Source organism: Zophobas morio, unplaced genomic scaffold (assembly GCF_036711695.1).
Source record: "Zophobas morio isolate AGI-343-1 ecotype UQ-CSIRO unplaced genomic scaffold, CSIRO_AGI_Zmor_V1 ptg000002l, whole genome shotgun sequence".
Lineage (NCBI taxonomy): Eukaryota > Metazoa > Arthropoda > Insecta > Coleoptera > Tenebrionidae > Zophobas > Zophobas morio.
Window position 1 is genome coordinate 27,402,832 of NW_026972107.1, and position 27,350 is coordinate 27,430,181.

The window sequence follows — 27,350 nt, forward strand, 5'->3', positions numbered from 1 at the left end:
GGTGATGCTGATAACCTAACAAAAGTTGAAATTAAAAAAATCTCCCAAGCCCGTCACGAGTATAAACGAGTTTAAATAAGTAATATGTATGGAGCCAGGAGCCAGTGTTGACAGACTTCGATTTGTCATTGGCGCCAACATTCTCTCAAAAAGTAGCCAAAAGTCCCCAACTTTTTTTCACAACAAGTTTGCACGATATTAACGTGCGATCAAAAATAAAACACCTCTAGTTACTACTCGATGCGCAAATGTTTTTTGAACGTATGGCGTAGCTGACATCGTACAATGTGCATCTGTCAGTGTCATCTCGTTCCGTGAACTCGTTCTGCCACTTCTATTATTGCTCTAATCTGTCAGTATTCGATCTATCGATCTATCTTCAAATTATTGTTACGACGATATCTACGCCATACGTTCAGAAAACATATGGGCATCGAGAAGTAACTAGAGGTGATGTAGATTTGTTACAATAAAAAAGATGCAATATAACTTTAACCTCCATGTACTTTACACATATTTTTTTGGTTTGTTTATTTAATTTAATTACTGCAATCAAAAAATTATAAATCGAAATCTCATAAATAAAGTAGCCAAAAGAAAATTTTGTAAGTAGCCAAATTAGTAGCCAGAGTAGCCAAATGAAAATTTGTAAGTAGCCAAATTAGTAGCCAGTAGCCAAATAAAAATTTTTATTGTCTTTGCCATTTCTATTGAAACACCATCTGTTGATTTTTCTTAAATTTAGCAATTGGTATATATCTAATAGTACTATATTGCTAACTGGCCTCAAAAGAGTCCGAAAACATAACGACAGAGCAATATATCGGACCTCTCTGTCTTTCTGTGGCACTAAACACTACTAAACAGTACTGCGCATACACTCGTACTTGCTTGATTTGTAGTCGATAGCGTGATTGGATGCGTTTTGACATTTCGTACTTTCGTTTCTATTTTGTGTATATGCGCACATACCCTCGGTACTCTTATAGACAGAAAATAACATCTTCTGTCTTTCTCTGTCCGTGAACACCGTTTCTAAGTTTCTATCACGGAGGTAGAAGAGACCGGAGGGAGCGTACCGTATGCTAGCAATGTAACGATTCTGGCATCGTTCAAGACCCGGTCAGACACCGGTTATGATCTTATTTGAACAAGGCCCCAATATTTGCCAGCCCGACGCAAACGCGCCCCTACACTCAACAGCTGACAGGGTTTGGATTTCCAGTGGCGTACTATCACGTAACACGTGCTGTTTATATGCAATTGTTCGTTCTTGAGTTTGAGTTTAGTTGTGCTGTTTTAGTTTTGGACGTGTTGTTGGTGTTTTTAATTTGAATAGACTTTGATTATAACTAAAGATCATAATAACATTTAGAGACTTATATATAAGGTAGTCAACATAAAATATGTTGCCCCGCCACTGGTTACGACTGCTAAACATTTAGAGGGTGGAGCTTAGTACAGCGCGCATTTCAAGTAGGGTCATAAACGGTGCCTGAGTCTGTGTCACAAAATCCACGACACCTTCCCTCCGGTCTCTTCTACCTCCGTGGTTTCTATGTTACTTCTGAAGAGTTAGCAATATAGTAGTATTAGATACATATATGGCAATTGGTAACAGCTTTCGGTTGATTGACAACGGCTTTTAAAATAAAAAATGTAGTTAGAAAATTGTCTGAATATTAAACGTGGCCAAATTTACGATTAACAAGTGGTGTTTCAATAGAAATGGCAAAGACTATAGGCGCCATTTACTTTAAAAAGTAGCCAATTTGGCTATAAATAGCCACATCAGGCAACACTACCAGGAGCCTAAAATTTGGTTGGCGAACATGTCATCAGAGGGCGCTTGATGGCATTTCATTCAATAACATTGCAGTTGTGTGGTTGCAGTTACCTATTTGTATAGCAATTATTTATTACTTATTACATGCTAATTAGAATGTTCTCTGATGCTAAGAATAAATGGGTTTTAGATTAATAATAAATAAACTTAACAAATTTCACACAGTTTACAAATGTTGTCAATTTAGTGATTTGTGATTTGTTGGTTATGTTAATCTGTCAAACATTCCCTTGTTAAAAAATATATTTGACTGAATACATTTGTGCAAATAAAAAAATATGTTGCCCCGGTGCTACCTATTAGCTAAGCATGTATGTTACAAAGCTGCAATCCCAAACTGTGAAAAGACTGGTTCAGTTACCATAAGTAAGATAGACTCATGGCCATCCGATGATCACATTCACTGTGTTCCAACGTATTTTTCAGATATAGCTGTAAGAAAATTAGGTTTATTACACAGAAATACACATGCACTTCCAATAAATTATATACCGTCAGGTACACGAACTTTCATGGGGAGTCCGAACTTATTTAAAAAAAAAGAACCAGGTAAACCACAGGATGAAAAAGAAGCAACCAGTAGTAAAGTAGAAAGTAGTACATCAGTTCAAAAAGAAACACCAGTACTTAAAATAATAGCCCCTGAATTAAAATCGGATAGTGCTGATCCTAAAACAAAAGATAAAATTGTATTAGATAATGTTATGGAACAGAGTTTAGAACAAGTAGAAAAAACAAAACCAATTTTGTCATCTGAACCAATGAAAAAGTTAAAAGAGAAAATTATTGGTATTAGTACAGAAAGCACAAGTGAAGAAGGTGTCTATCGTATGGGCAGAAGTTTGAAAATAGTATGTAATTGTTTCTCTTGTTGTAGCTAAACCACAAGTGAAGAAAAGAAAACGTGTTGATTTATCAGCACAATCTTTAGAGAGAAATTTTATTACTCCAGTTAGAGCAATGTCTGATTTCTTGTTAAAACCATCGGACTTGGAGTCATTACCAAAAACTAAAAGGCGATCTCCCTATGAAAATGAACCACCAATTACTGTGTATTGGCGTAAGGATGTTGAAGCTAAGTCTCTAAATATTTGGGGCTCAAAAGAGAATTTACAAAAAGAACTTATCAAAAGAGACATTGAAAGAAAAAAATATCAACAAAGTATTTTACTAAGGAATTTAGAATGAAAAAGTATAATTAAATCGTTGTAGATATTTTTACTATGAAGCGACGATTACGTGACTATAGGCGAGAACTGGGTAAATCAGCCAACATAGAAATTGATGGTGGTATTATGGGAAGATCAGGCAGAGTGGTATTAACAGCTATTGCTATGTAATTATTTCGATTCTATTTTCCCACTTTTAATTTCTTTTGTTATAGTAATGGAACCAATTGTTTGTTTAAATTATTTGCTTGGTTGTATACAGGCTCACACAGCATGTTTTCTGAGTGCATCCATTCATTAGCAGATACGATAAATCAGTTGATTTTGGCATATGGAATTCATAAATCTGTCCAAGTATGTTATTTTGCATGGTGTATTTAAAATTTCACCTCCCCTTTTAGGTTGCTGATGCTAACCATCCGTATGGATATTCAAACATGAAATATGTAGCGTCCCTTATTTCAGGAGTGGGAATATTTTGTGTAGGTACTGGACTTTCAATATACCATGGATGTTCAGGACTGATTAGACCAGAGCCCATAGATGATTTCTTTTGGGTACATTTGTGCAAATTTCATGTTATAATGTAAATCTTTTAATCTTTATTGTTATTTTAGGCATATTTTATTTTAGGGGGATCTTTAGTTTCAGAAGGTGCAACTTGGTTGGTTGCTTACAACTCTATCCGAAGAGGAGCTCGCAATATGAATGTTCCCGTAAAAGACTATAGTAAACCTCATATCTCTACATTCTGTATGTCTGTTACTGTATGTATACTTTTTTAGTTTTGCGTTCGCAAGATCCAAGTGTAAATGTTGTTTTGTTAGAAGATTTTGCTGCAGTTGTAGGCGTGATAGTTGCTGGAGGTTGCATGAGTTTGGCTTCACTTACAGGTAGTTCGATACCAGATGCTATTGGGTCTCTACTTGTTGGATGTATCTTGGGTTCAGTTGCGTCTTTTATTATTTACACTAATGTGGCTGCCCTCGTTGGCCGGTAATATAAAGTTTTGAGGAAAAATTGTTCCATAATTTTGTTGTTTTAGTTCAATACCAGAAGAAAATTTAGACAAAATAAATGGCGAATTAGAAACTGATATAATGGTAAGGGCTATCCATGATGTCAAAGGAATTGACATGGGAAATTATTTAGTAAGATATAAAGCTGAATTGGATTTTGATGGGCGTGAATTAACTCGAAGTTATTTGGACAAACAAGATTTAAACAAGTTGCTTGAAGTATTTATTTTTTTTTTTTTTGTAAACTGTAATTGTGATTTTTTGGATTTTAGGAGGCTAGAAAACTGCAAAATATTGATCAGTTTGAAGAATTTATGTTGAAACATGGAGAAAATATTGTGGATATGATGGGAGGGGAAATTGATAGAATTGAAATGAAACTAAGGGTAACACCATGTTTGATATTTAAAAACAATATTAGTTTCTTTTTTTTTTCAGAAAAAGCATCCTGAGATTAGACATTGTGATTTAGAAATTCTTTAAGCATAGGATATAACAGTTAAATAATTTCCTTTTATATTGTCTTGTAAAATAAACAGCAACAGTATTTATTTAATAACAAATACCAAATCTTTTTTTGTAATTTATTTGAATTACTATAGATATATAAGTGGTGATTTCCTTTATTTGTGACTAACGGAACGTTCTTTATTTGAGTTTTTAACTCGTAAGAAATAAAATGTTAAAGAGTTTCATGTTTTTTTTCCAAGATTCGAATCTGCGCAATTCTCTTCAAGTAACCAGTTAGCAGTTTTATGTACCAAAATGTTTGTACACCATTTCTTAGAAAATGATTTTTCGCGAATGTAAATATTTGTCGAAAATTATAGACTTCAGTTTTGTTTCACTTAACCAAAATGCAAGTGTAAACAGAATGAATACTGCCATCATTTCTGCGCATAATCAATACTGGTTGCCTAGATCCATCTAGTTAACGCCATTGCCCTTTAGAAAACCGTCTGAAAGTAAAAAAATTTTAATTACAAAGAAAATTCGTATTTCCTGTGTTGTGTTAAACCATGTAACTGTTAAATTATTGTGCCGTTTACATTTGACATACTCAGTGTGATATGAGGCCTAAAACGTAAGTACGAACCAATTTTGCACTTAAAAAGAAAATTTTTGTAAGTGCGAAAGCGAAATATTTATAATAATAATAATTAGTGAGAAAAACTGTAAGCGTTGTTTCTTAAAAGAATACACTTTTTCAATTAGGATTATTTTCTGCAACTAAAAACAATAAGGTATTTTTAGACCGCTGACATTCAATTTGCATATGTACTATAAAATCAATTTCGAAATTTTAAAGAATTGCTTTGAAAAAAGTATAATCCACTCCGCATGGTACTTTTTTTTTATCATATAGCCATCGTATATCGCGATTGTGTAGGTGTATGACGTATTTTAGTTACCAAATCAATATCGTCTCGGTCCTTTCCGTCGCGACGCTCACTATATGACTCAGAACATAGTATTTGGCCAACTGTGCTACTGATTGTATTTACCATGGGTGCGTTTCCAGTTTCTTACATTTTCATTCAAAATAGACCATGAAAATTACAAGTAATATGTTCCTTTTTCTCCAGGTAGGCCTAACAAGTTTTTTTTAATAACTAAAACAAAAATACATTATTACTTTTTATAATAAAACATATATTGGTTGTCGACATTTTTCGTAAAGGCAGTAGCCTCAGTTGTCACTATAAACGTTGTATTCGGTAGTACAAAAACTTATATCTGTGAGTGTAAGAAAAATGCCTTGAAAATGAATGAAGTGGTACGGTAATAAGCATATTCACTTTCAGAAATTTTCAATTTGACATATAAAAAATAGAAACTCACAAGTGGAGCTATCTTTTTCTACATATCTTTCGTCATAAATGTTTGTTTCGTACTTAAAATAAATAAATAGCATATCTATTGTGAACACCATTAATCATCAGTTTTTATACTTAAAATTAGGTATTTTAAATTTGATAAAATACTGAGCGATTTAAAAAATCCTCCAGAGTCCAGATACTTATATCAGTTTATTAAATATGTACAGCCGTTATATTCATTTCATTTAATTGGTTACTGATAATTCTCAAACATTTTAATAATATAAACAGCATACTTTTTGTTATGCTATATAAGCTATCTAAACTCTACACTACAGACTTTTATTGTTTGTTCAACGTTTTTACTGAGAACAGGGTTTTCGCATCGTGGGAAGGTACCTACTTATATAAAAATAATTTTTAAACTTTATTAACAAAGTAAAAAGCTAACTTTTAGAATCAGTTACAAAGATCCAATTACTTAGTTAATATTACCGTAACTCATTAGTAGAATCTGGATAGAATTCCGAAATTTTCCTGAAATATGCATACTTTTTTTACATAATGCATGGTTTTCAACATTCATTGCGATTTTAAGTGAAAAAAATATTACTTTCATTACGACTGATACTTAAAACACTGCATATTTTTACAAAAAAACAAAGAAATATTTTTTATATAAATTTGGTGCAAAAAATGTTAAATTATATAAATTATTAATTGATTTTGTAACTTATCATCTTTTTTCGTCAATGCAAATTAGTTCTGGATTATCTTTAATCCTGCCAAATCAGGGAATACATTTTCTTCTTTCGGCATTTTTTGAATATTGACACTGTTTTATGAGACGCTTACATACAAAAGAATAAATAATTTATTTCATCTCTTTTGCCAAGTACCTACATACCAATCCCACTTTTACCTGATCATAAAAATATTAGTCGTGACGGCCAGTCGCTAAGTTTTCTGCATGGAATTTTTGATAGATTTTCAGAATGTAATATCTCAATTATTAACTCAGACTTATGATTGTGAAATTTTAAATATAATCTGTGCACAACTTTCTGTATATAACGCAAGGGAAGCTTTGTTTAAAACAGTTTGTGATCACCCTCTTTTTTTTAATTTGAGTGAGATTTTTGGAAAAGGTATCTTTAAAAATCAATACCTATCTCAATTATTTATGGAAATTTCGGAAAGCGGTTTCCAACACTGTTTTCAGATTACAAAACTCCAGAAATAGTACCACATATACTGTCGACTTTTTTGTTAGAAACGAGATATAAAAAAGCTTCCGTCGTAGAAGTTACTAGACACTTGTTTTTATTTTATTTCAGTTTTAACAAATAAAGTCGAAAATATATCCTGTACGATTTTACAGTTTTATAAACTGTAAGCAGTGGCAGAAACCGCGTTCCAAAATTTCTAGAAATAATTGAAATATTGTTTTTTTTAAATACGTGATCCAAAAATTTCAAGAAAATTTAGGAAATATATGATAATAAACTGTTTAAAAACTGCCCTTGCATTATATAATGAATAATGTATGTTACGGAAGTCCGCCTTAAACTGACATGTGAAAAAAATTTAATTAAAAATAAACCTGCGAAAATTTGAAAGGTGGCTGTGAACGGTGATCGTCAACAAGATGGGATCCTACGTTGTGTTTTCAAATGGTGGAATGCCTTCTAATGCACATGGTGGGTCGGAAAGGTGGAAAAGTTACCTTGATTTTACGACACAAAAATATAACGTGAAAAAAATTATTAATTTCTTTCAAAGGGCTGCATTTTTTCAATTATCAAATTTACTCGATCTTTTCAAATTCCAGATTACAAATTTCGTTCACATAAACACAGCATGTTAAATGTACATAATTCTCTAGTTTGTACCATTTTATCTAAAATGAATGGATGGCAGTGTACACATTATTGTGGTGGCGTGTTGGCAGTTTTTTTTTTTTGTATTCAGAAGACAAAGAAACGATTTAATTCAACAATTAAAGAAACGTGGAACGTGTAAAGCTAATGGTTTCAGACCCTGTCTTTGACTGTCTCTTCGCACTAACCACAGCTACATACAACCATGCTTCGGTGTTCCCACATGCCTCCGCTATGCCTACTGTGTTTGCTGGCGCCTGCGTCAGCTATTTCAAGTTGTATTCCGCAACTATACTCCATCCCTCGCGTGACAAACAAAGCTGGCTACCCCTAGCAAAGTTTCCTCTCCCAGCAGGACATCTTCCGAATATCTTACGTTGGCGGAATCCGGTATTGCGAATAAACAGTCATATGAATGAAAGAAAAATTATCAATCTGGACTTGGGCCGAGCTCCGCTCTCGCCACCCGTATTTAATTACCCAAAATTAATGAATTAAGACTACGTCGTGAATCGAATTCCTCCATCACATATATACATAAACACATGTTAAATATGGTCGAAAACAGAAAATGTTGTTCGGCATACATGTCGTCCGAGTATAAACGTTTCAAAATTAAAGTCATAAAACACATAAAACATAACACAAAATCAGCATAAAATCCCCTTTCCCCCTTCGAATCCACGACGACATGTACTTCACTGCTAATTTTAAAAAGAATTAAAGCTTAAAATTAAATCCCCTTAGATATTTTACAATTTAAACTATTACTTATTTCACCTGAATACAGTTGCTTATTTTTTCGGTGTCATACAAAAAAAGAAAATGTATAATTTCGAAAGATTGCATGAAATAAGATAACAATTCAAACTGTTAAAAGGTGTTGAAGTGGTGACCGCAGTAACCGCAGGTAGGTACAGTCTGTAGAAAGTATTCCTATACTGTATTATTTTTTTACGGAAAACATGGAAATATGCGCGTTTTTGCGAAACATGCAAAAAAAAAGAAAAAAATAATATACATGCACTATGCATTTTGCATAGAATAGTAGAATCTACTCATCAACAAAGAAATTTTATTTATCCCAAGTAAGTACTCCTACTAATATTATTAAAGATACTAAGTACTATGAACAGTAATTACAATTAAAACTAAAAAAGAAAGAGGCAGAGAGGTAAAATATTACAATCCCTCACTGTGGTAATAAGGATAGTACAAATAGATGTTTAAACAATAAATTGGGACCATACCGTAGAATGAGCTTATATTCTAAGTGGCTAGGACTTTTTGGTGTAAAATAAACCTAACATGAAATAACTAAATCATAAATAATCAAAAAAATTGTTGAGTTTTACCCACACCGATTTTAATACCCTAACAACGTAACAATATTATATAGTAATCCACGATACCGCTTTTCTCAATTTGACTTGGTAAAATTAAATTTTTCAAAATGTATTCAAATGATGAGAAAAGTGGATTTGACACTGATTTATGGTGAATGCAGGAAAATGCTTTACGGACTGCACGTTTATGTAGAGAACATTTTCTGGGTAGACGAGCTCCGGAGAATACTATTTTCAAAAGGTTTAAGAGTATTTTAAGAGAAAATTGGGCACCTTTGAAAAGAAAACGAGACAGAACAGCTACGAGCCCAAAATATGAACTTGCTGTATAGAAACGAAATCTCAAGAGCAATTGGTATTATTCAATCTTCAGTAAGCAGAATGATTAAAGGCAATAAAAACAAAATGTGAATCAAAATTTTTATAACAATGTTCTTTTCTCGATGAGACTGCATTTTCTAATAAGGGTGGTGTTAACAAGTAGGTACAGTCTGCATTACTAGCTATGCGCTGTGCGCTAGAAAACCCTGGATGGATTCGCGAAGAGCATTTGCAAACTGTGTACTCAACGAATGTTTGGTGTGGAACAGTAGGAAATCAGATTGTTGGTTCTAATTTTTTTCTGAACAAGTTAACAGGAATTAGATACTTGCATTTTTTTTTGAACTGCTTTAACACTGCTACTAGAAAATGTGGATTTAGAAACTAGAACCAATTTGTGGTTTCAACAGGACGGTGGGCCGTGTCATCATAGAATCGTTCGGGATTACTTTGATATGATTTTACCTAGTAAGTGGATAGGAAGAGATTCCCTCAATCCTTTGCCACTGCGAAGTCCAGGCCTTACGCCCTTGGATTTTTTCTATGGGGCGCAGTTAAAGAGCAGGTGAATCAAACTCCAGTTGATAGTATTGAACATTTGAAAAATAATATAGGGAATGCGTGTAAATCTATCATTTCAGAGACAAAAATGACTCAGGAGGTCATTTTTAACAACTTCTAAATTACAAGAGGTCAGTATTTTGAAGATGTATTACATTTGTGGCCGCACAATAATACGTGAAGGGTGAGGAGAAATTATAACAACCCTGATAGTGCAGTTGTTGAGGCACCCGTCTGGTAAGCAGTAAGACGTGGCTTCGAATTCCCCACAGTGCTGTGACATGTTTCCTCACTTCCACACATTAAATCAGCAATGATTACTTTTTAATGTCATATACTCTAAAAATTGACTTTTGTGTCAAAATTTCTAAAACAATGACTATGTGTTATATTAATTAAATTTAGGAACGAAGATCAAAGCTACTTTTGAAAATGTGTTACGGATTGCATTTTAAAGTTTGCAAGCTTAGTATCTTTCGTGAATAACCCTGTGTATATAGACATGTTGAGCGAACTTATATTTCCAGTGTTGCCGTACATGTATAGTATAGTGTTTATCGTAGGGATAGGATGACAGGAGGGAGCATGCCTCATTTAACCAATGTTAAAGAAACGCCGCCAAAATAGCTTCAGGCAAGAATCATTTATGACCCTTTCCGTACTACATCGGGAGGGGTGGGTTATTGACAGAGGATCAAAGGTTGAATGTATTCGCAGGTAGCAAATAGTAAAAGAATTTGACCCTTACCCATTCATGACCCTTACCATTGACATTGATTAACTACGTATGTATTTCATCAATTTTGCTAATGCTAATTTTTGTATCGTATGCCTCGACAAGTCTTTTCAAGCACGCCACTGGAACAACTAGTTTCGCGGAGGAGCTAGAAAAGCCATTTATGATCCCAGTCGAAAACGCGTTTTTTCAAACTATCTTCCTTCCTCTTATTCTACCGCCATGGCGTTTCTCGTATATTTATCATCCCACCGAGATGGTGCCCTACAGGGTCGGCAGTAACAGCTGAGTACCCCCTACCCTTACACACCTTTCTTTCTTCCTCTACTGTCATAGTCCTCTATAGTCCTGTTCTTTGTATTACACAATTTTTAAGATAATTTGTCTATTTCCGTTCTAAAAATCAGAAGTAGGCACTTCCAGAGATAAAAGAACCAATTTTAAAGGAAGTAGACTGTGTTTGTATTTTGAACATTTTTGAGCTTTCCATTTCAAACATATTACTCTTCGCCGTAAATGTCTTTGCAAATGCTAGATGGTTATTCTAATGTTAAATATGTCAGCGAATAATTCTGAATCAACTTAACTCGTACTACTAGATCAGACTAGACTAGCCTGCGCGAATGCCGCTCCCGAAGTTGTTCTGGAGTCCACCATCGAAACTTCCCGGTACTTCCGGCGGACCGCTTCCAGGCTTGCTTTATTCAAGCGCCGCCGTCACCGATGATGAGTTACCGCGGCGTACATACTGAAAACCCATAAGCGTCGTATCGGGACGTCCTTAATTCTGCTCGTCCCGATCAGAAACGTCATAGGTGTCACTGTTGTCCTTCACGAGGCGGTCTAAATGAACAAGCTTCATTTTCGTCGTCGGCTCTCGTCAAATTCTATAAACCATACCGTTGATCCTCGTCACGACAGTCTGGTGACAACTTCGGGCAACGACCTTTCCTTCAAATTCCCTGCCTGGAATCCTATTGAGTTACACTTAAGGGCGTAGCGTGTTTTCATTCTGTCAGTCGCCACCCGGATCTAGTGACGCACCATTTCGTGAACGCTCAGCAGCTTCCGCTTCAAGTCATCGACGTAATCTATGACCTCCTTTGGTTCTTCACTCGGATAGGCGAACAGGATGTTACAAGATAGACAAAGTTCTCTCCCAAAAACTATCCGCGCCGGTGTCTTGCCCGTCGTGTCATGGACAGCTGATCGATAAGCCAATAAGAACAGTGGAAGGTGTCGATCCTAATCTTTCTGATGCTCGGCCACCACTTTCGAAAGATGTTTTTCCATGGCACGACTGAACCGTTCTACCATTCCACCTGACTACGGGTGTAACGGCCTAGACCGTGTTTTCCCTAGTACTTCAGTAACCCTTTGGAATAGGTTTGACTCGAAGTTTCTGCCTTGGTCCGATGCATTTCTACTGAGACCCCAAAGCTGCTGATCAGCATTTTTGCAACTATCGTTCTGTATGGCATTAGCTTCGGTCCATTTGCTAAAGTAATCTCTGACGACCATTATGTATTTATTCTTGTCTTCGGTCACCTGAAAAGGACCTGCTATATCCCCTGCAATTTTTACCAAATACCAACCGACGTTGTATTGTTGTATCGGCCTTCTCGCCATAGTCCTTGGTCCCTTGACCCCCGCACAGGTCGTACATTTCTTGCGCCAGCCTCGATGTCTTCGCTACAACGGATCCAGTAAAATTTCTCCCTACTTTAGAAATCGTTTTGTTGATTCCAAAATGAGCACCAGAACTGCCTTTGTGCATCTCTCGAAGTACTTCCTTGATGCTGGTGACCAGAACCACCATAGATGGTAGTATGTTTCTAATCAGGACTTTAGTTTATTGCCAAAAACAGTTTACACTATACAACTAAAAGTACATACATACTACATACATAATGTACTTACTATCTAGATTAAATGTTTAACTAAAATACACATTTTTATTATTTGTCCTAACTTTATATACAAGTTGCCAAAAAGTATGGAAGCAGTTGAATATCTTGGGAACGGTTAGTTGGTACTTCTTGAAATTTGGGCTATACTTAAAAATACCCAGGCTCTCTTTTCTGATTTTTTTTTTTAATTTTAAACTTCATTTATTTTCAAGATGCAAGGCTAATCTGATTTTTAGTTCCTGAGCGTAAGCTAAGGAAGTATAGTAATCTTGTCCATCGGACGAATCACCGCTTTTATGTTTGCTGGACGTTTCATGACCCCTACAGTATGAAAAAAGTAGTCTGTCGTTTTCGTCTGTCTGTCTGGTGTCTGTATCCATTTTTATTGGACACATAATCTCTGAAACTGCTGGACTGATTGTTGTCAAATTTTGTATGTATATTAGAAATATCATGTAGATGGTTAAATGTCAACCAAAATTTGGCTAGTCATCCCTCCCAACAATTTGATGACGTAATTTCAGTGAACTGTATTTTAAAATGATTTAAATGTTATACAGCAATAAACTCTTGTATTTGTAGCGTACGAATCCCTTTCAGTTTTTTTTTTTTTTGCTAAACGTTCAAATTTTCGCAAAAACATTTGCAAAGTATAATAACGTTATATTACCAACACGGGATAGAAGTCTCCGTGGCGCAGTGGCTATTTCGGGGAGAGGGCGACCTGCGGCGAAGCCGTTTGACTTTATTCTCGAACCGTTCGAGTGAAGACGTATACGACTCACCGGTGGCTCGACTCACACTCGATTCGAACGCCGAATTGTTATTCACACCCAAGATTCGTAAAGTATATACTTTACGAATCTTGATTCACACCCAACTCGCACAGTCGAACGGTGTCCAGAATACGAAACTGTCAAAATCATTCGAGATGAGTCGTCACGACTCGAACGCTCGAGAATAAGCACCTTGGTCTTTTACTTTTTTCCTTGCATTGGTAATACTTTAATTTTGTACTGTGACTAGTGTTATCCATGTTGATGACCTCATAACAAATTTTTTATTGGTCAAATTAAGAACGAGTCACCCCATTTTCCCGAAAATGTGACGAATACGGACGTCTTTATATAATAATAATATTCACAACATTTTATTAGATTGTAGCTTACTTAATAATTTTAATCTGTTTTGAGGCGACGAACTTATTCAAATAAAACTAATTTCTACGTGACATTCTTCCAATGTATAAACATAAACACTTTCACGTTTGTTTGTTTATCAAGCTAAGCTAAGGACGTATAATTAACCAAATGTGAATTACAACATAGAAAATCAAAATAAAATGCAATGTTTTATTTAATAAGCGGAAATCAGAGCAAAATAAAAATCTGGACCATCGCCCTTGTGATGTGGTTATTGCAATTACATAGTAGAAAATATTTTTTTGTTTAGTTTCTCTGATTCACTCTCACGTATACAATCTCGACAAGTGTTATCGCTATTCGTCTTAAATTTGGAGTACTATAAGGGAAATGGAATGCTGGGCAGTCTGTTCTTGTCATAAGTCTTAATATAAATTCACCTTTACTGTCATTATGATTGATATTTAAAAAAAAATTGTCAAATTAACTTTGACATATATCAATTTGTGCAACATGTCAGCTGTATCAACATTAAATAAATCTCGAGTAATAGTTCTTATTCAAAGCGGGATCACAGCGGCAACTCTCGGTGACTATGGGGTTTCCAAATAGCACGGTGAATTTGATCGTGTAGAAATGGACTCGAGAGCAGAATCTGGAAGATCGTCGATGTTTCCACACCTGACGACGACGGCTTATTTGCTTGATGTAATCAGAGAGAATCCTTTTACCAATGCTGCCAAAGCAACTGTAATTAGTAATTGCGCGGGCAGTGTTAAAACTGCCATCAATTTATTTTTGGTTAAATTATACGAGTTTTGTTTTTCACTTTCGTTGTGTTACTCTGTTTTTGGTATTATTCGGATCACTTTACCGCTTAGTTGTTCTCATATTTCTTGAGCTAGAATCACTTATTGTAAAATACTCATTGCTGCAAGTTAATGTAATTGAAACAAATTTAATAAAACTTCGATTTTATCACAGTGTCAAAATGAAAAATATATTAAATCTTAAAAGTTTTGTTATGAGTAGCTAAGATCTGGTTTAGACATTTTGACAATTGAATCACACCTCTGTCCAGTTTTCCGTATCCCCGATAGTACTAAGCCGGTGCTGATAATACATACTAAGTATGTATAAATGATTTTCAGTTCATTCTACCTTCAGTTATACTTCTGCTTTTACACACGTTAGACGTGATTAAATTGTTTGGTTATTTTATTGATTATAAATCAAGATTCAAGATGACTCACTCCATTTTCCAGAAAATTTGGGAATACAATACTTTTATTATTAATATTACACTGCATCTATCCAAATTGAAATCCGTGTCCTTGCAAAAATATTGATAACGTCATAACAAAATTTTGTAATAGAAAATCTCATTTTACACAAGCGCCTAGCACGTATCTTACCTTCACTTGCTTAAACATTACACACAAATCTTTATTATAATGGTTGTCAAAAAATTAAATTCGCAAAATCAAAGCTTTCAATTTTTCGAAAATGCTGTATTTGATACACAGTTGAACATTTTAAAAGTACACGATAATTTCCTCTATTGTAAATGTATGTTCAAATCATGGGCGTTCGAACAAATTTGACATTTTGTTTATTCACCACTGGTAATAACCAGACTTACATTAAGCATGGTCGACTAGTATAAAGATTATGGCCTGTCCAAGAGGTACTATACGTGCTGCCATCTATTAATAATTCAAAAACGACAAAAGAATTATTATTAACACTTTTTGAAAGGCACAAAGGCATTCATAGCGAAACAAACCACCATTACACGTCTCATAATGTCAAGTCAAATTAAAATTTTGCTAAATTATTAAGTGTAATTATTAATAGATGGCAACACGTATGGTACCTCTTGGACAGGCCATAATCTTTATACTAGTCGCCCATGCATTAAGTTAAAACTGTAGTGTACTTTATGGGTGAGGAAAGTTCTGTCGAAATAATCTTCGACCAATTTTTTTACCTTTGTGAAAAACTACTTGTATACTGGAATACATAAATTTTACACAATAACATGTTTTTCAGAAGCCTCGATGAAACTTAAACTAGATAATGCACAAAATAACAAAAGGCCTGAAAAAGAAGAAAAAGGGCAAAAAATCCAAACATAAAGAAGAAGAGTTATTTAAACCTGAGGAACTAGAAGCTTATCGACGTGAACATCAAGACGAATCATCAACTGCCATTGGCCAGAACGAAGAGTGGAAAAAGTTTCTTGCACTTACATCCGGTGTTGATGACGTACTAAAAAAGACTCAGGGTGATTTAGATCGAATCAAAAGCACATCGTTTTTCCAACGAGTGCCACCACCGAGTGAAATTAAAAAGCAAGAACAGGCTGAAACCGAAAAACCAGACATCAAGGAAACAGAAAAACCTACTGACGCTGATATTGGTATAGTCCAAATTTCGGAATCTGATTCAGAGGAAGAGGAAGAGGATGATATTTTCGACACAGCATATATAGATGCTATTGCATCGGGGGAAGTTAAATTAGCTTACATACCGGAATCACCGACTGAAGAAACCACTGGTGATGATCCATTTGATACTTCCATAGCTGAACGTGCCATTCTTGGACCAGCCGTTGAGAGAAAAGGCAAAAAGTTAGTACCAATTGGCGCGGCCGTTGAGGTATTAACAGGACGTGTACAGATTCCCACTTGTGCAACTCCAAGACCTCCATCGAGCAGAAGACAAGTTCTTAAAGAAAAAGATTTACTTCTAGGTAGTTTTGATGATAACGCTAATTCAATAGCGAACGCTGCTCAAGGTAAGTTCTCAACGTTTTCTTTAACATTGATTTGTAACTATATTTTTAGGAAGTTCGTCTGTAGAAGCTCCAAAAACACTTTTAGATGATGATACTCCAATTCCATTAGCAAAGGAACCAATCGATTTAAGCAAGAATTTACATCAAAGAACTGCACCTCAAACTCCCATTGAAACTACAACTTCCGATCATAAGGAGAATACCATTGCCAATGAATTTGATGTTATTTCTAAAAGCCTGCCTCCAGACGAAGACGACGAGGAATTTGAAAAATTAGCCGCTGAAAGCTTAACCAAATCGCCAGTTGCTGTTGTCACCCCAATACCACAAAGTGCACAAAATAACACTTCTCCAAAAGCAGAAGAACACTGGGCTGCTTTTAACGAAGAGTAAGTAAAATGATTATTTGTAACTGCAAAATTACCAATTTTGTTGTTAGAAAATCACAGTCACCGCAAGACGTTGTCATAGAAGAGGATCCTTTCGATACAAGTTTCGCAGAAAATATTCTGCCAGGTAAGGCGGAACTAAAAGTTATAGAAAATGAGATTCTAAAAGAAGAAAGCGAATTTGTTTTTGATTCACCTGGTGACGATAAGCTGTCACAGATAATCAGTAAAGTCAGTATAAAAGTTACTGATCCTGCAGGTCAACGAGAATCCATTTCGTCTTTGGACAGAGTATCAGGTCACTATAATACCTAAAATAAATTTACTGTTTATTAATTTCAATTTGTAGAAACCGATCTTAATTTAATCAAACCAATACACAGGGACCTATTAGGAGGAAGCAACACAGATTTATCAAACTTAAGTGATAAACCTTTAAAACCATCAGAACAGATTGATGAAAACTATATAGAATATTGCGATCCATTTGATACTTCAATAGTAGAAACTGCAAAACTACCAGGTCAAACTGAATTAAAATTTTTAGAAAAAGAACTACTTGGTGATATACGAGCGGAAGAACCTCGTTTAAATGATGATGAATTTGACCCTCGTGGTGAAGAATCTAAAGAACCAACACTTTCACGTCCAGATGTTTTAATTATAAGCACTAGTAAAACTGTGTCATTTGATTTGCCATCACCACAGAGCGATTTACTAGATGGAACCGAAGAAAATATAAATAAAGTTTCAAAGCCTTTAACGCCATTTTACGTGCGGAAAAGTTCTATCCCTGAAGAATTCTTTCCAAACGACGATAATTTAAAAGTGGATCCATTTGACACATCATTTGTGAATAATATTGGTCCAGGTAAAACCGAACTAAAGTTAATTGAAACCGAACTTTTTGATCCTGCAACTGAACGTCGTTTAAGTATTTCTGATCAAGATTTTGACCCAAGGAATGAAGAAAAAGTTAAAAGAGAACAAGTGGTGCAGTCAATAAAAGAAATCGTCAATACTCAAAATAAACAAGTTAAAGAAGAAAAACAAATTGACTTACTTGCTGTTGATCATGATGTTTCTGTGAAGGTTTTAACACCATCAGCGAAAAAGTCAATCGATTTTAATGATATCTCCTATACTGATCCATTTGATACTTCGATAGCTACAAATATTGTTCCTGGAAAAACTGAGCTTAAATTACTAGAGACTGAATTAATACATTCCAGTGATCAATCTTCTGTTGACCAAGATTTTGATCCTCGCAGTTTTGATAAGAAAGTTGAGTCTGTTGATTTATTGGATGACTTTGGTGATGCTGCTGTAAGCCACCAACCTTTGAACCCCACCGTTGAAAAAGTTAACAGTTTCGACAATACGGACGATACTGATCCTTTTGATACAAGCATAGCCAATAATATAGTGCCAGGCAAAGCAGAATTGAAACTTTTGGAATCAGAATTAGTGTAATTTATTTCTCTATCAAGATGGACGTTAAGGGAGTAAATCCATTCCTCTTTAATGAAGATGAATACACTTCTCCACATTCCGCCGTTTCAAATCCATTCCTCATGGGCGATGAAGCTGACTATCCTGCACAATTTGCAGGTAACGACAATCCATTTCTTACACAACATGAGTCTAATGTTGCTGCAAATGCATCAAATCCTTTCGTTTTCGAACCCATCGAATTGGAATCGTCTGGAATTGCAGCAGCTCCTTATCAGATTAATGCATTTGTTGAAGTAGAACCTAGCAATAATCAGGATGCTTTTTCGACGACAACGACAACACCTGCAGCTAGTCAAGATTTTTTCACAACTAACCATAATCAACAAGACTTGCTGACAGATATTGTCGACATCGCTCCCCAAAAGCCGACAGATTTAGATTTAAAGTTTACCAATACTGTTGCAAATGGAAGTGGACCAGCAAGACCGCCTCCTCCTAGACCTCCCCCTTCTAAAGAAACTCAAGACTTACTTATGTCTGTGATGGGGGCAATGGATGCAACCAGTTCGCATCTGTTGGATAGAATTCCTCCAACAAGAACCCCGAGTCCCGTCTCTATAAGAGACTTGCATTCACCTAGTCCAACACCAGAACCTAATTTTGGTGATTTATTAGATGTTGGCTCTAGTAATAATAAGAGTATTGTAGAAAATAGCACAGAAGATTTATTATCTCTAAATCAAGATAATGCATGTGATATTAATCAAAATCCACCCGAACCTCAAGAGAATGTTCAGAATGCTAAACCAATAAGACCCAAACCTCCAAGACCGAAACCACCAAGTTATACTAAACCGCCAGTTCAAAATAACCCAGTACCGCCTCCAAAACCACCACCCCCAACGGCTTCTACAGCTCAGCCTGAACCCCCCGAGGAGATGCTGGATATGTTTGGGATTGAGAGTGCTCCTGCGGTTCCTAAAATGGCAACAAAAGCTGACATTTTGAATCTATATAATACTCCTTCTAAACAAGAAAAAACAGCAACTGATTTGCTTTTCGATAACGTAGAACCTGAACCAGAAAATGCAACGACAAATATAACTGAGGAACAAGTTATAACTGAGGCTATTCCGGAAGTTAAGAGAACCCCCGAACCCGTACAAGAATCTATTATTCAAGACAATTTCATATCTCCAGAACCCTCACAGAACGACCTGCAGATGGACACTAGTGATAGTCAAAGTAAAGGTTCAGTGTCCAGTGTAACATTCAATCCATTTGCAACAATCGACGACACCTCTAACAAACAGATCAGTCCCAGCAACCAAAATGAGGTGTTTCAGCAAAATACTGCAACACTGGATAATAACGTCTTTCTACAAAATGCTGTTGACAACCAACCGACCGATATCTTTGGTACCACAGTTCAACAAACACAAGAGACTCAAGATTATACTTTTGGAACAGCAGATAAAACCGACGACGAATTTGATGCATTCACTCAAAAGTTTGAGTCGGTAAAGGATGAGAATAAAAATGGTGCGTTTGACGCCTTTGCAACTTCAAATGATGCTTGGGGTAATGAGACGACTACAAATCAGGATGTTTCTACAGGTTTTGGGGCAGAGGAATCATTTGATGCTTTCTTAGCTTTGCAAGAACCACCAGGAGTACCTCAAAGTACACCGAATAGAGTTAGTAAAGCAGCGTCACAGGAGTCCGACGAAGATAAAGACTTTTCCGTATTTATAAAGTAAGTTTTTTGGAGTTGCTGTTACAAAAGGTAACGTTTACTTTTAGACCAAAAACCAGCGAGGATTATTCTGGAGGAGCGTTACCTACAATTGCACCGCCTCCAGCGCCCTTGCAAACTGCCTTTAATGATACGTCACCGAGATTTAATCCATTTGACCAACAAAGTGATATGAATGAATCTGAGCCAGCTGAACACGAGCCAGCTCTACCACTTGGTAAATATTAATGTCTACATTTTGCAATTTTTTAATTGATATTTAGTTGCTTCAGAAATGAAACGAACTGACTCCCAAGAAACCCCTCCAACGCCATTGTACGATGAAGATATATCACAACCACTAGAACCATTCCCAAGAATCAGCTATGCTGGGGAAGGTTGGGAGATGCATCTTCGGCAACCTAATAAGAAAAAAATAACTGGTCAAAGATTTTGGAAAAAAATTTTTGTCAAAATCGTACATCAAGCCGACTGTGTGTTATTACAACTTTTCAATCAGCAGTCTGACAAAGATCCATTTCAAGAGTTGCCACTACAACCTTGTTATTCCGTTTCTGATATTGGTGCACAACAGTACGATCAATTTGGGAAGATTTTTACCGTGAAATTGCAATACATCTTTTACAAGGAACGTCCAGGTGTGAGACCAGGTCAAGTGAAGAAAGCTGAAAGAATTACAAATAAGTTAAGTCAGTTCGCAGCTTACGCTATTCAGGGAGATTATCAAGGTATGTTATTCTTACGTAGAAAAATTCGCTTAATAAATAATTTCTAGGTGTTAAAGAATTTGGTAGTGACTTAAAAAAATTAGGGCTACCCGTCGAACACGCGCCTCAGGTTTCTCAACTCATGAAGCTGGGATCTCTAAATTACGAAGATTTAAAACAATTCTCATTTTGCATCGAGGAAGCCTTATTCAGACTGCAAGCACACAGAGATAGAGCTTTGCATTATAAAATGGAAGAAGTCCAAATAACTTTAGTAGATGAGCTTTACGTAGAACAAGATGCAGATGGACATGTGGAAAAGCAAATAGCGCGTGTGCGTTTATTTTTCTTAGGATTTTTGACTGGAATGCCAGATATAGAATTAGGTGTAAATGACATGAGACGTCAGGGCAAAGAGGTTGTTGGACGCCATGATATTATTCCTGTTGTAACTGAGGAGTGGATTCGATTAGAAGATGTCGAGTTTCATTCATGCGTTCAACAAGATGAATGGCATAATACTCACATTATTAAGTACGTACATTTAATCGTATTGATTAAAAATTAACTCTCGTTTTGCAGATTTAAACCTCCCGACGCTTGCTACATAGAACTAATGCGGTTTAGAGTACGGCCACCTAAAAATCGAGAACTGCCTTTGCAATTAAAAGCCACAATTTGTGTCACCGGAAACAGGGTACCCTTTTCATTACAGTTTGTATAAGTAAATCTATTGAACATGTGTTGTAGGTTGAACTTCGGGCGGACGTACTAGTACCTGGGTTTGCTTCAAGAAAACTAGGTCAAATTCCTTGCGAAGATGTAATGATCCGCTTTCCTATTCCAGAATGCTGGATCTACCTCTTCAGAGTTGAAAAGCATTTCAGATATGGATCTGTGAAATCTGCACATAGAAGGTAGGTATTTATTTGTAGATGTGCTTTGTATGTTATAATTAGTGTTTCAGGACGGGAAAAATTAAAGGCATCGAAAGAATCCTAGGAACTGTTGATACTCTCCAAGAAAGTTTGATAGAGGTGACTTCAGGGCAAGCCAAATATGAGCACCAACATAGAGCTATTGTGTGGAGGTGCCCTCGATTGCCTAAAGAGGGTCAAGGAGCCTACACCACGCATAACATGGTGTGCAAATTGGCTTTAACTAGCTACGATCAAATGCCAGACAAATTAGCAGAGTATTGTTATGTGGAGTTTACAATGCCGGCAACGCAAGTCAGTCACACAACTTGCAGGAGTGTTAGTCTACAGAATTCCGATAGTGATGAACCTCCTGAAAAATACGTCCGATATCTGGCTCGTCATGAGTATAGGTAAGAATTTGTAAAACTAAAAGTTTATTATCAATCAGGCAGTAAAATGTTCATTTCAAATTATGAATAAGTTTAGGTGCAGCCCTTACTATTACTATTTGTAATAGGGAGCCATAAATCGGTCCTTAACCAAGCGACAAAAAAAATACATTCACTCAGTAGTAAGTACACTGTAAAGTAAAATCTGAACTGAATATTCATTTGCAACTCAGACGTCTGTAGTACAATTCAATTAGTTTGTGAAAGATTGGAAAATTTTAAATGGGACTAAATGACACAAATAAAAGGGAACCTGAAGCAGTTTGGAGTTGTTATCACGAACTTCTTTGTAGATTTTTCATATTTTTTTTTAAATCAACCTCAAAGTGATAAAATCGACATCTAGTTACTGTTTACTTTCCCACCGTAAGCGAAGGAAATACAGGGTTATTCACGAGAAGCTCCACGCCTAAAAAATTTAAGACGCAACCAGAAATACAGTTTCAAAACCATCTTCGATATTTCATACCATTTAAAAAAAAATGGGTCCAAAGTTATTCCGACAGAACAGAATTAATTCGAATTTAATTTTTTCATAAGAACCCTTATAAGTTAAAGTGAAGATGTGTATGTAACGTTAAAGTAAATGTAAAGAAGCGTGCTGGGCGTACATTCCAAATGAGGTTTCCCTTAACAAACTTTTGTGATGACGTCATCAACATTTTTGCAAAGACACGTTGTATATCACTTTGGATAGATGCATTGTAATACTAATGATAACAATATTGTATTTAAACATTTTCGGGACAACGGAGTGAGCAGTTCCCGATTTAATCAATAAAATAAATTGACTCATTCATTAATTTTTATAAGTAGCCCTGTATAAAAAATTTAAAAACTTTTAATGCAATGATAAATCATCATATTTTGCACAATTTGGATAGGCGTCTTGTTGATTCCAAAATGAGCACCAGAACCTCCATCATGCATTTCTCGAAGTACTTCGTAGATTCTAATGGCCGGATCCACCAACTGCATAGTGACGTACCTTCCATCCGGACTTTCCCAGGCTCCCTAAAGCCATCCGTTCTGGATATTCAGGGAGTCCCATTGACCCCATAATGCCTTGAGAGAAGGTGACTCGTTTAATATATTCGACCAACCTGGCCGTTCTACCCCATCTTCTTTCCATCTGAGGAGCGGTCCAATATCCATGTCTTACTCCTGGTCTTTTCTACACCGAGCTGTAGTCCATTCCTCATCTTCTACGACTGTTGTCTTCCTGTGCTTTGGACTGCTCAACTTCGTCGCAGTGTTTGCAGTTCTGATAAGCGATCAATCTTGCAGATTTCGCTTCAGTACAACACTGATTCAGCTTGAACTCTTTATTTCCAAGACGTAGGGCTTCCTTTACTGGATCAGTTGTCAATCCATCGCCGCTAATCAAATCAATTACCAAAATGAAGTCATCTTCAATGCTAGCGATAAGACTTGACCTGACCTGACCAATACAAATTTCTACCGACGCTTCGCCTATGGTCGGCTACATCTTCAGCTCTCACGAGTCCTTTACGTACAGCTGATACCTTAGCGCCAGCATCGATGGTGATTGCTGCTGGATTTTCATAACTCTTTCCCGGTATAGTTGAGCCACTACTTCTGGTGAAACTTTTTATTTTCACTTCGCTGGTGGCTTTATTCTCACCAGTGAACCCATTCCTCAGAGTACTGGTTCGTTTTAGAGATCTGTGAGGTCATTGTTGTATACTTTTTCTTGGAACTGGTAATCGAGCACGATAATCACGTTTGAGGTGTCTCTGGCGCACACATAAAGTATTCCACACTTTTGCCTACGAGACACATCATTCTCCCGTCTTCGAAAGAGGCCATCTATTTGCTGTAACAATTTTTCTAGTAGCTTCTCTATCTTGTTTTCTTTTTTCTCTGTTTCCGCTACGTTGACTTTGTAGCATTTTCTTGAGAAACTGTACTCTGCTTCCACTTCCAGCGCACGAATCAAGGTATCACCATCATTGTAAGACCTTCTTAATTTCAACGTCGCGAATGTCATTTACGAAGGTCTGTCGCAAGCCTCCCTTAAATAGTCTGTGGTGCTTCGGAGTATGCTAGACGTACCTACTATTGTTTTGACATCTGCTGCAAATTCTTGTAGAGATTCTCCAACTTTCTGTGTTCTTGTCTTTAAACGGGCGGCAGAAAATTACTTTAGATGTTCATCCCCAAATCGCAGTTCTAGAGCGGTAGTTAAGGCACTATATTTGCTTATACCTTCATCAGATAAGGCTTCAAGTATCTCTAGCGCTGCACTTCGCAGAGCTATCACCAAAGCTGTAGCTTTCTGTTCTTCTTCCCAAGAATTTCTTGTACGATGACCAAGGCGTCTGACCATGATAGGTAGGTGATTGAATTGTTCTGTCCTTACATGGGCCAGTGGTTTCTGCATTTTTCATTAACTTTTTCTTCATTTTAATCTTCGTTCAACTTTCCATAGTTTTCATTCGCTCTTCCATGTTGTTTTCCATTCGGTCTTCCATATTGTTCATTCCGTCTACCATACATTCGTGCACTGATTTCTCAAACTCACCCTTTAGCTGATGCTCGACTTCCGTTTTACTTTTTGGTCCATTAAGATCACATTTTCTCCGACATTTTGCCATAACCTACAAATTTGTTTCTATGTTCTTCATTTGTTCTTTAATTCCTGTTGTTTTATTCTTGATTGCTTCTATGTTCATGTGGAATTTCTCAGTTAGGCTGGTGGTGGGTCATCTTTTTGCTTGCCTATTTTTGCGTCCATCATTTCTATTTTTGCATTCATTCTTTCGTCTTTCATCTTGATCCTCCATTGCTGCTGCAGTTTGAGCCCTAGTCTCGATAGGTATAATTCTTGTCCAATCTGCCCGAAAGTCGTCGTAAAACCAGTTATTAATCTCAAATTTCCAGTGTTACGATAATCGGTGATTAAAAATCGGCGTGGGTAAAACTCAACAATTTATTTCTTAGTAATTCAAATTTACACGACTAATCACACAGCGATTATGTACACAATAATTCCGACTGGAATGAATTTGACTACACTCTACTTCTCCCATTGTCTGGACTTCACTTGTTGACTGAGACTGACTCGTTCTCGAAGGTGGCCTCTATTTAAACCCATACTTCCTTTACTAGAACCCATACGCATCGTACCGGGGCGGCGTATGGGTTTATTTCGTAACAATATAAATTAAAATAACTTTAACGTCCACTTGCTGGTCAATACAAACATGAAATCCTTACCTTTCTAGTGCAGTGTAGTTTTCAGTCATTTACTCTAAACAAAAATTAATGCAATTTTTATACTGTTTTTATTTTTATTAAAGCCTGCTTATTATTATTAATTGTTAGTTATATTAATTTTATTAGTACTGGTCATACTATTGGTTAAAACAATTTAAATCTTTTTGACAAAACTTTGTGAAACTCTTAGCTGCAGGATTATACAACTACCTACTGCATTTTCATTTTTCAGTCTGGAATTTCCATAATTTTTGAAAATAAATTTGCATGTGTTCGAAGATAAGATGTTTCCATGCAAGCATTCGTTAATATGTATACTAGCAATTGTGCAGAAACTCCACTCGTTAAAAAAGAGTCTCGTTTTTAAAACATAAATACTCGCAAACGGAATGATTTTAACTTCCCGAGAGTAAGCTAAGGAAGTATAGTAATCGAGTCCATCGGACGAATTGCCACTTTTTTCTTATTATTTTGATTATGTAATTAACGTGTAATGTCATTTCATAATCCAAACCACGGTTGTCCAAGACTTTATTTCACATGAATTTAAATTCAAACCAAACTTTAACTTTGCAGAGTTGGTATTGAGCACACTGAGGGCGAAGGTCCCAGTGCTTATACTGCCGCCACATTTATTAAAAGTACGCCAAAAGAAGAGGTGAAGCCAGCACCTGTTCCTGAAGAAGATTCAAGTTCGGATAGCGATTAAAAAATATTTATTAAATTTTTACAGATTCTTGTTTCTTCCAGAGTTAGTTTTGTGTGGTTAGTGGTAGCTATCTATTAAAACAAATCTATTTTCAGTTATATTCTTTTACTTGTTGTCATAGACCTACCATTAAAGTTGAAAGTGCACTGAGTTCTATTTAAATGTCGTCACTTAAACACAAACGTGACCAAATGAAAAAATATATATATAGGTACTGAAAAGAGTTTAAATGACGATGTGTACTGTGCCTAAAAACACCTACCTATCTATAATACAACGGTCGAACTGAATCTTAAATTACTAATAACTATACATATGCAGCTGGTGTTAAGTGTCGGCGAGTAATAAATGTAGGCCATGAGTGTAGGTATAAATTAGTAAAGCTTAAATATCCACAAATCTATATTTTATTGACCTCAGTTTTAGATAATGAATAGATTATTGTTTTATGTACGTATGTATATTTAGAAATGCGAAAAAATCTATTATCAGCGTATTCACTTTGAGGGACAATATGAAAACATAGATTAGTGTTAAATGTAAATTTTCCATGCAGTATTAATTTGTTTGTTAGTTCAAAATGGTTGTTTCCTTATCTCGGTAGTGTTATTTTTCAATACTGTTTAGCTAACTATATATATAAAATATATATATGGTAATAAATGTACTTAAATGTTCCCTACATGTTTCGTGATTTCAGTTTAAACATATCATTGATGTTATTGGTACGTTATGTATTATTTATATATTTTAAACTGTGTTTTATGAAAAAGCACATACAGCTAGACCCACCAAAGAAGAGTACATAAAATGTAATAATAAGTAATGTGTCGTTAGACAAAAAGTAAGAAATTTGTTATTTTACGAAAAAATTGTTATTATGTACTGTTAAATTATTTGTTAAATTTAGTCAAGTAGAAGTGTGTTGACTAGTTTTAAGTTCTTCTTTAAGATTTTAAATTTTTTAGTTTACCCATTATTGACTGGAGAATTGAAATCTCAAGTCATCGAGTCAAAATCTAGTCACTAGTACTTAAGATAATGTATAACTACTTGTAAAATAAGAATTTGTGACCCATACAAATTGTACATTAGATTTTAGTTTTATCTATAACGATATATATTCAAATCCAATATATGTAAAAATGAAGTGAAATAAATTGTAATGCTTATAA

The 27,350-nt window shown here is 35.6% G+C and overlaps 2 protein-coding genes across 3 annotated transcripts; both read left to right on the plus strand.

The window, feature by feature from the left end:
- Positions 1 to 1,878: 1,878 nt before the first annotated feature.
- Positions 1,879 to 4,617, plus strand: LOC135132346 (proton-coupled zinc antiporter SLC30A9, mitochondrial-like). 2 transcript variants are annotated; one of them, XM_064060420.1, is made up of 11 exons: positions 1,879 to 2,212; positions 2,273 to 2,665; positions 2,724 to 3,008; positions 3,059 to 3,182; positions 3,231 to 3,369; positions 3,417 to 3,572; positions 3,633 to 3,744; positions 3,801 to 4,011; positions 4,061 to 4,253; positions 4,307 to 4,420; positions 4,473 to 4,617. In XM_064060420.1, exons 1-11 carry the CDS (start codon positions 2,125 to 2,127, stop codon positions 4,515 to 4,517), a joined length of 1,860 nt encoding a protein of 619 aa, XP_063916490.1. In that variant the 5' UTR covers positions 1,879 to 2,124; the 3' UTR covers positions 4,518 to 4,617. The 2 variants fall into 2 exon arrangements, with proteins under 2 accessions (XP_063916490.1, XP_063916498.1); XM_064060428.1 differs by having other exon boundaries at positions 2,273 to 2,395.
- Positions 4,618 to 4,965: 348 nt separating this feature from the next.
- LOC135132362 (protein stoned-B-like) lies at positions 4,966 to 27,350 on the plus strand. Its single transcript, XM_064060436.1, is given in 13 exon segments — positions 4,966 to 5,118; positions 15,803 to 16,550; positions 16,600 to 16,939; positions 16,990 to 17,237; positions 17,289 to 18,409; positions 18,412 to 20,150; positions 20,198 to 20,367; positions 20,414 to 20,878; positions 20,926 to 21,391; positions 21,440 to 21,554; positions 21,608 to 21,774; positions 21,825 to 22,187; positions 26,043 to 27,350. Coding segments are annotated over 12 exon segments (6,048 nt in total). The 5' UTR covers positions 4,966 to 5,118; positions 15,803 to 15,829; the 3' UTR covers positions 26,176 to 27,350.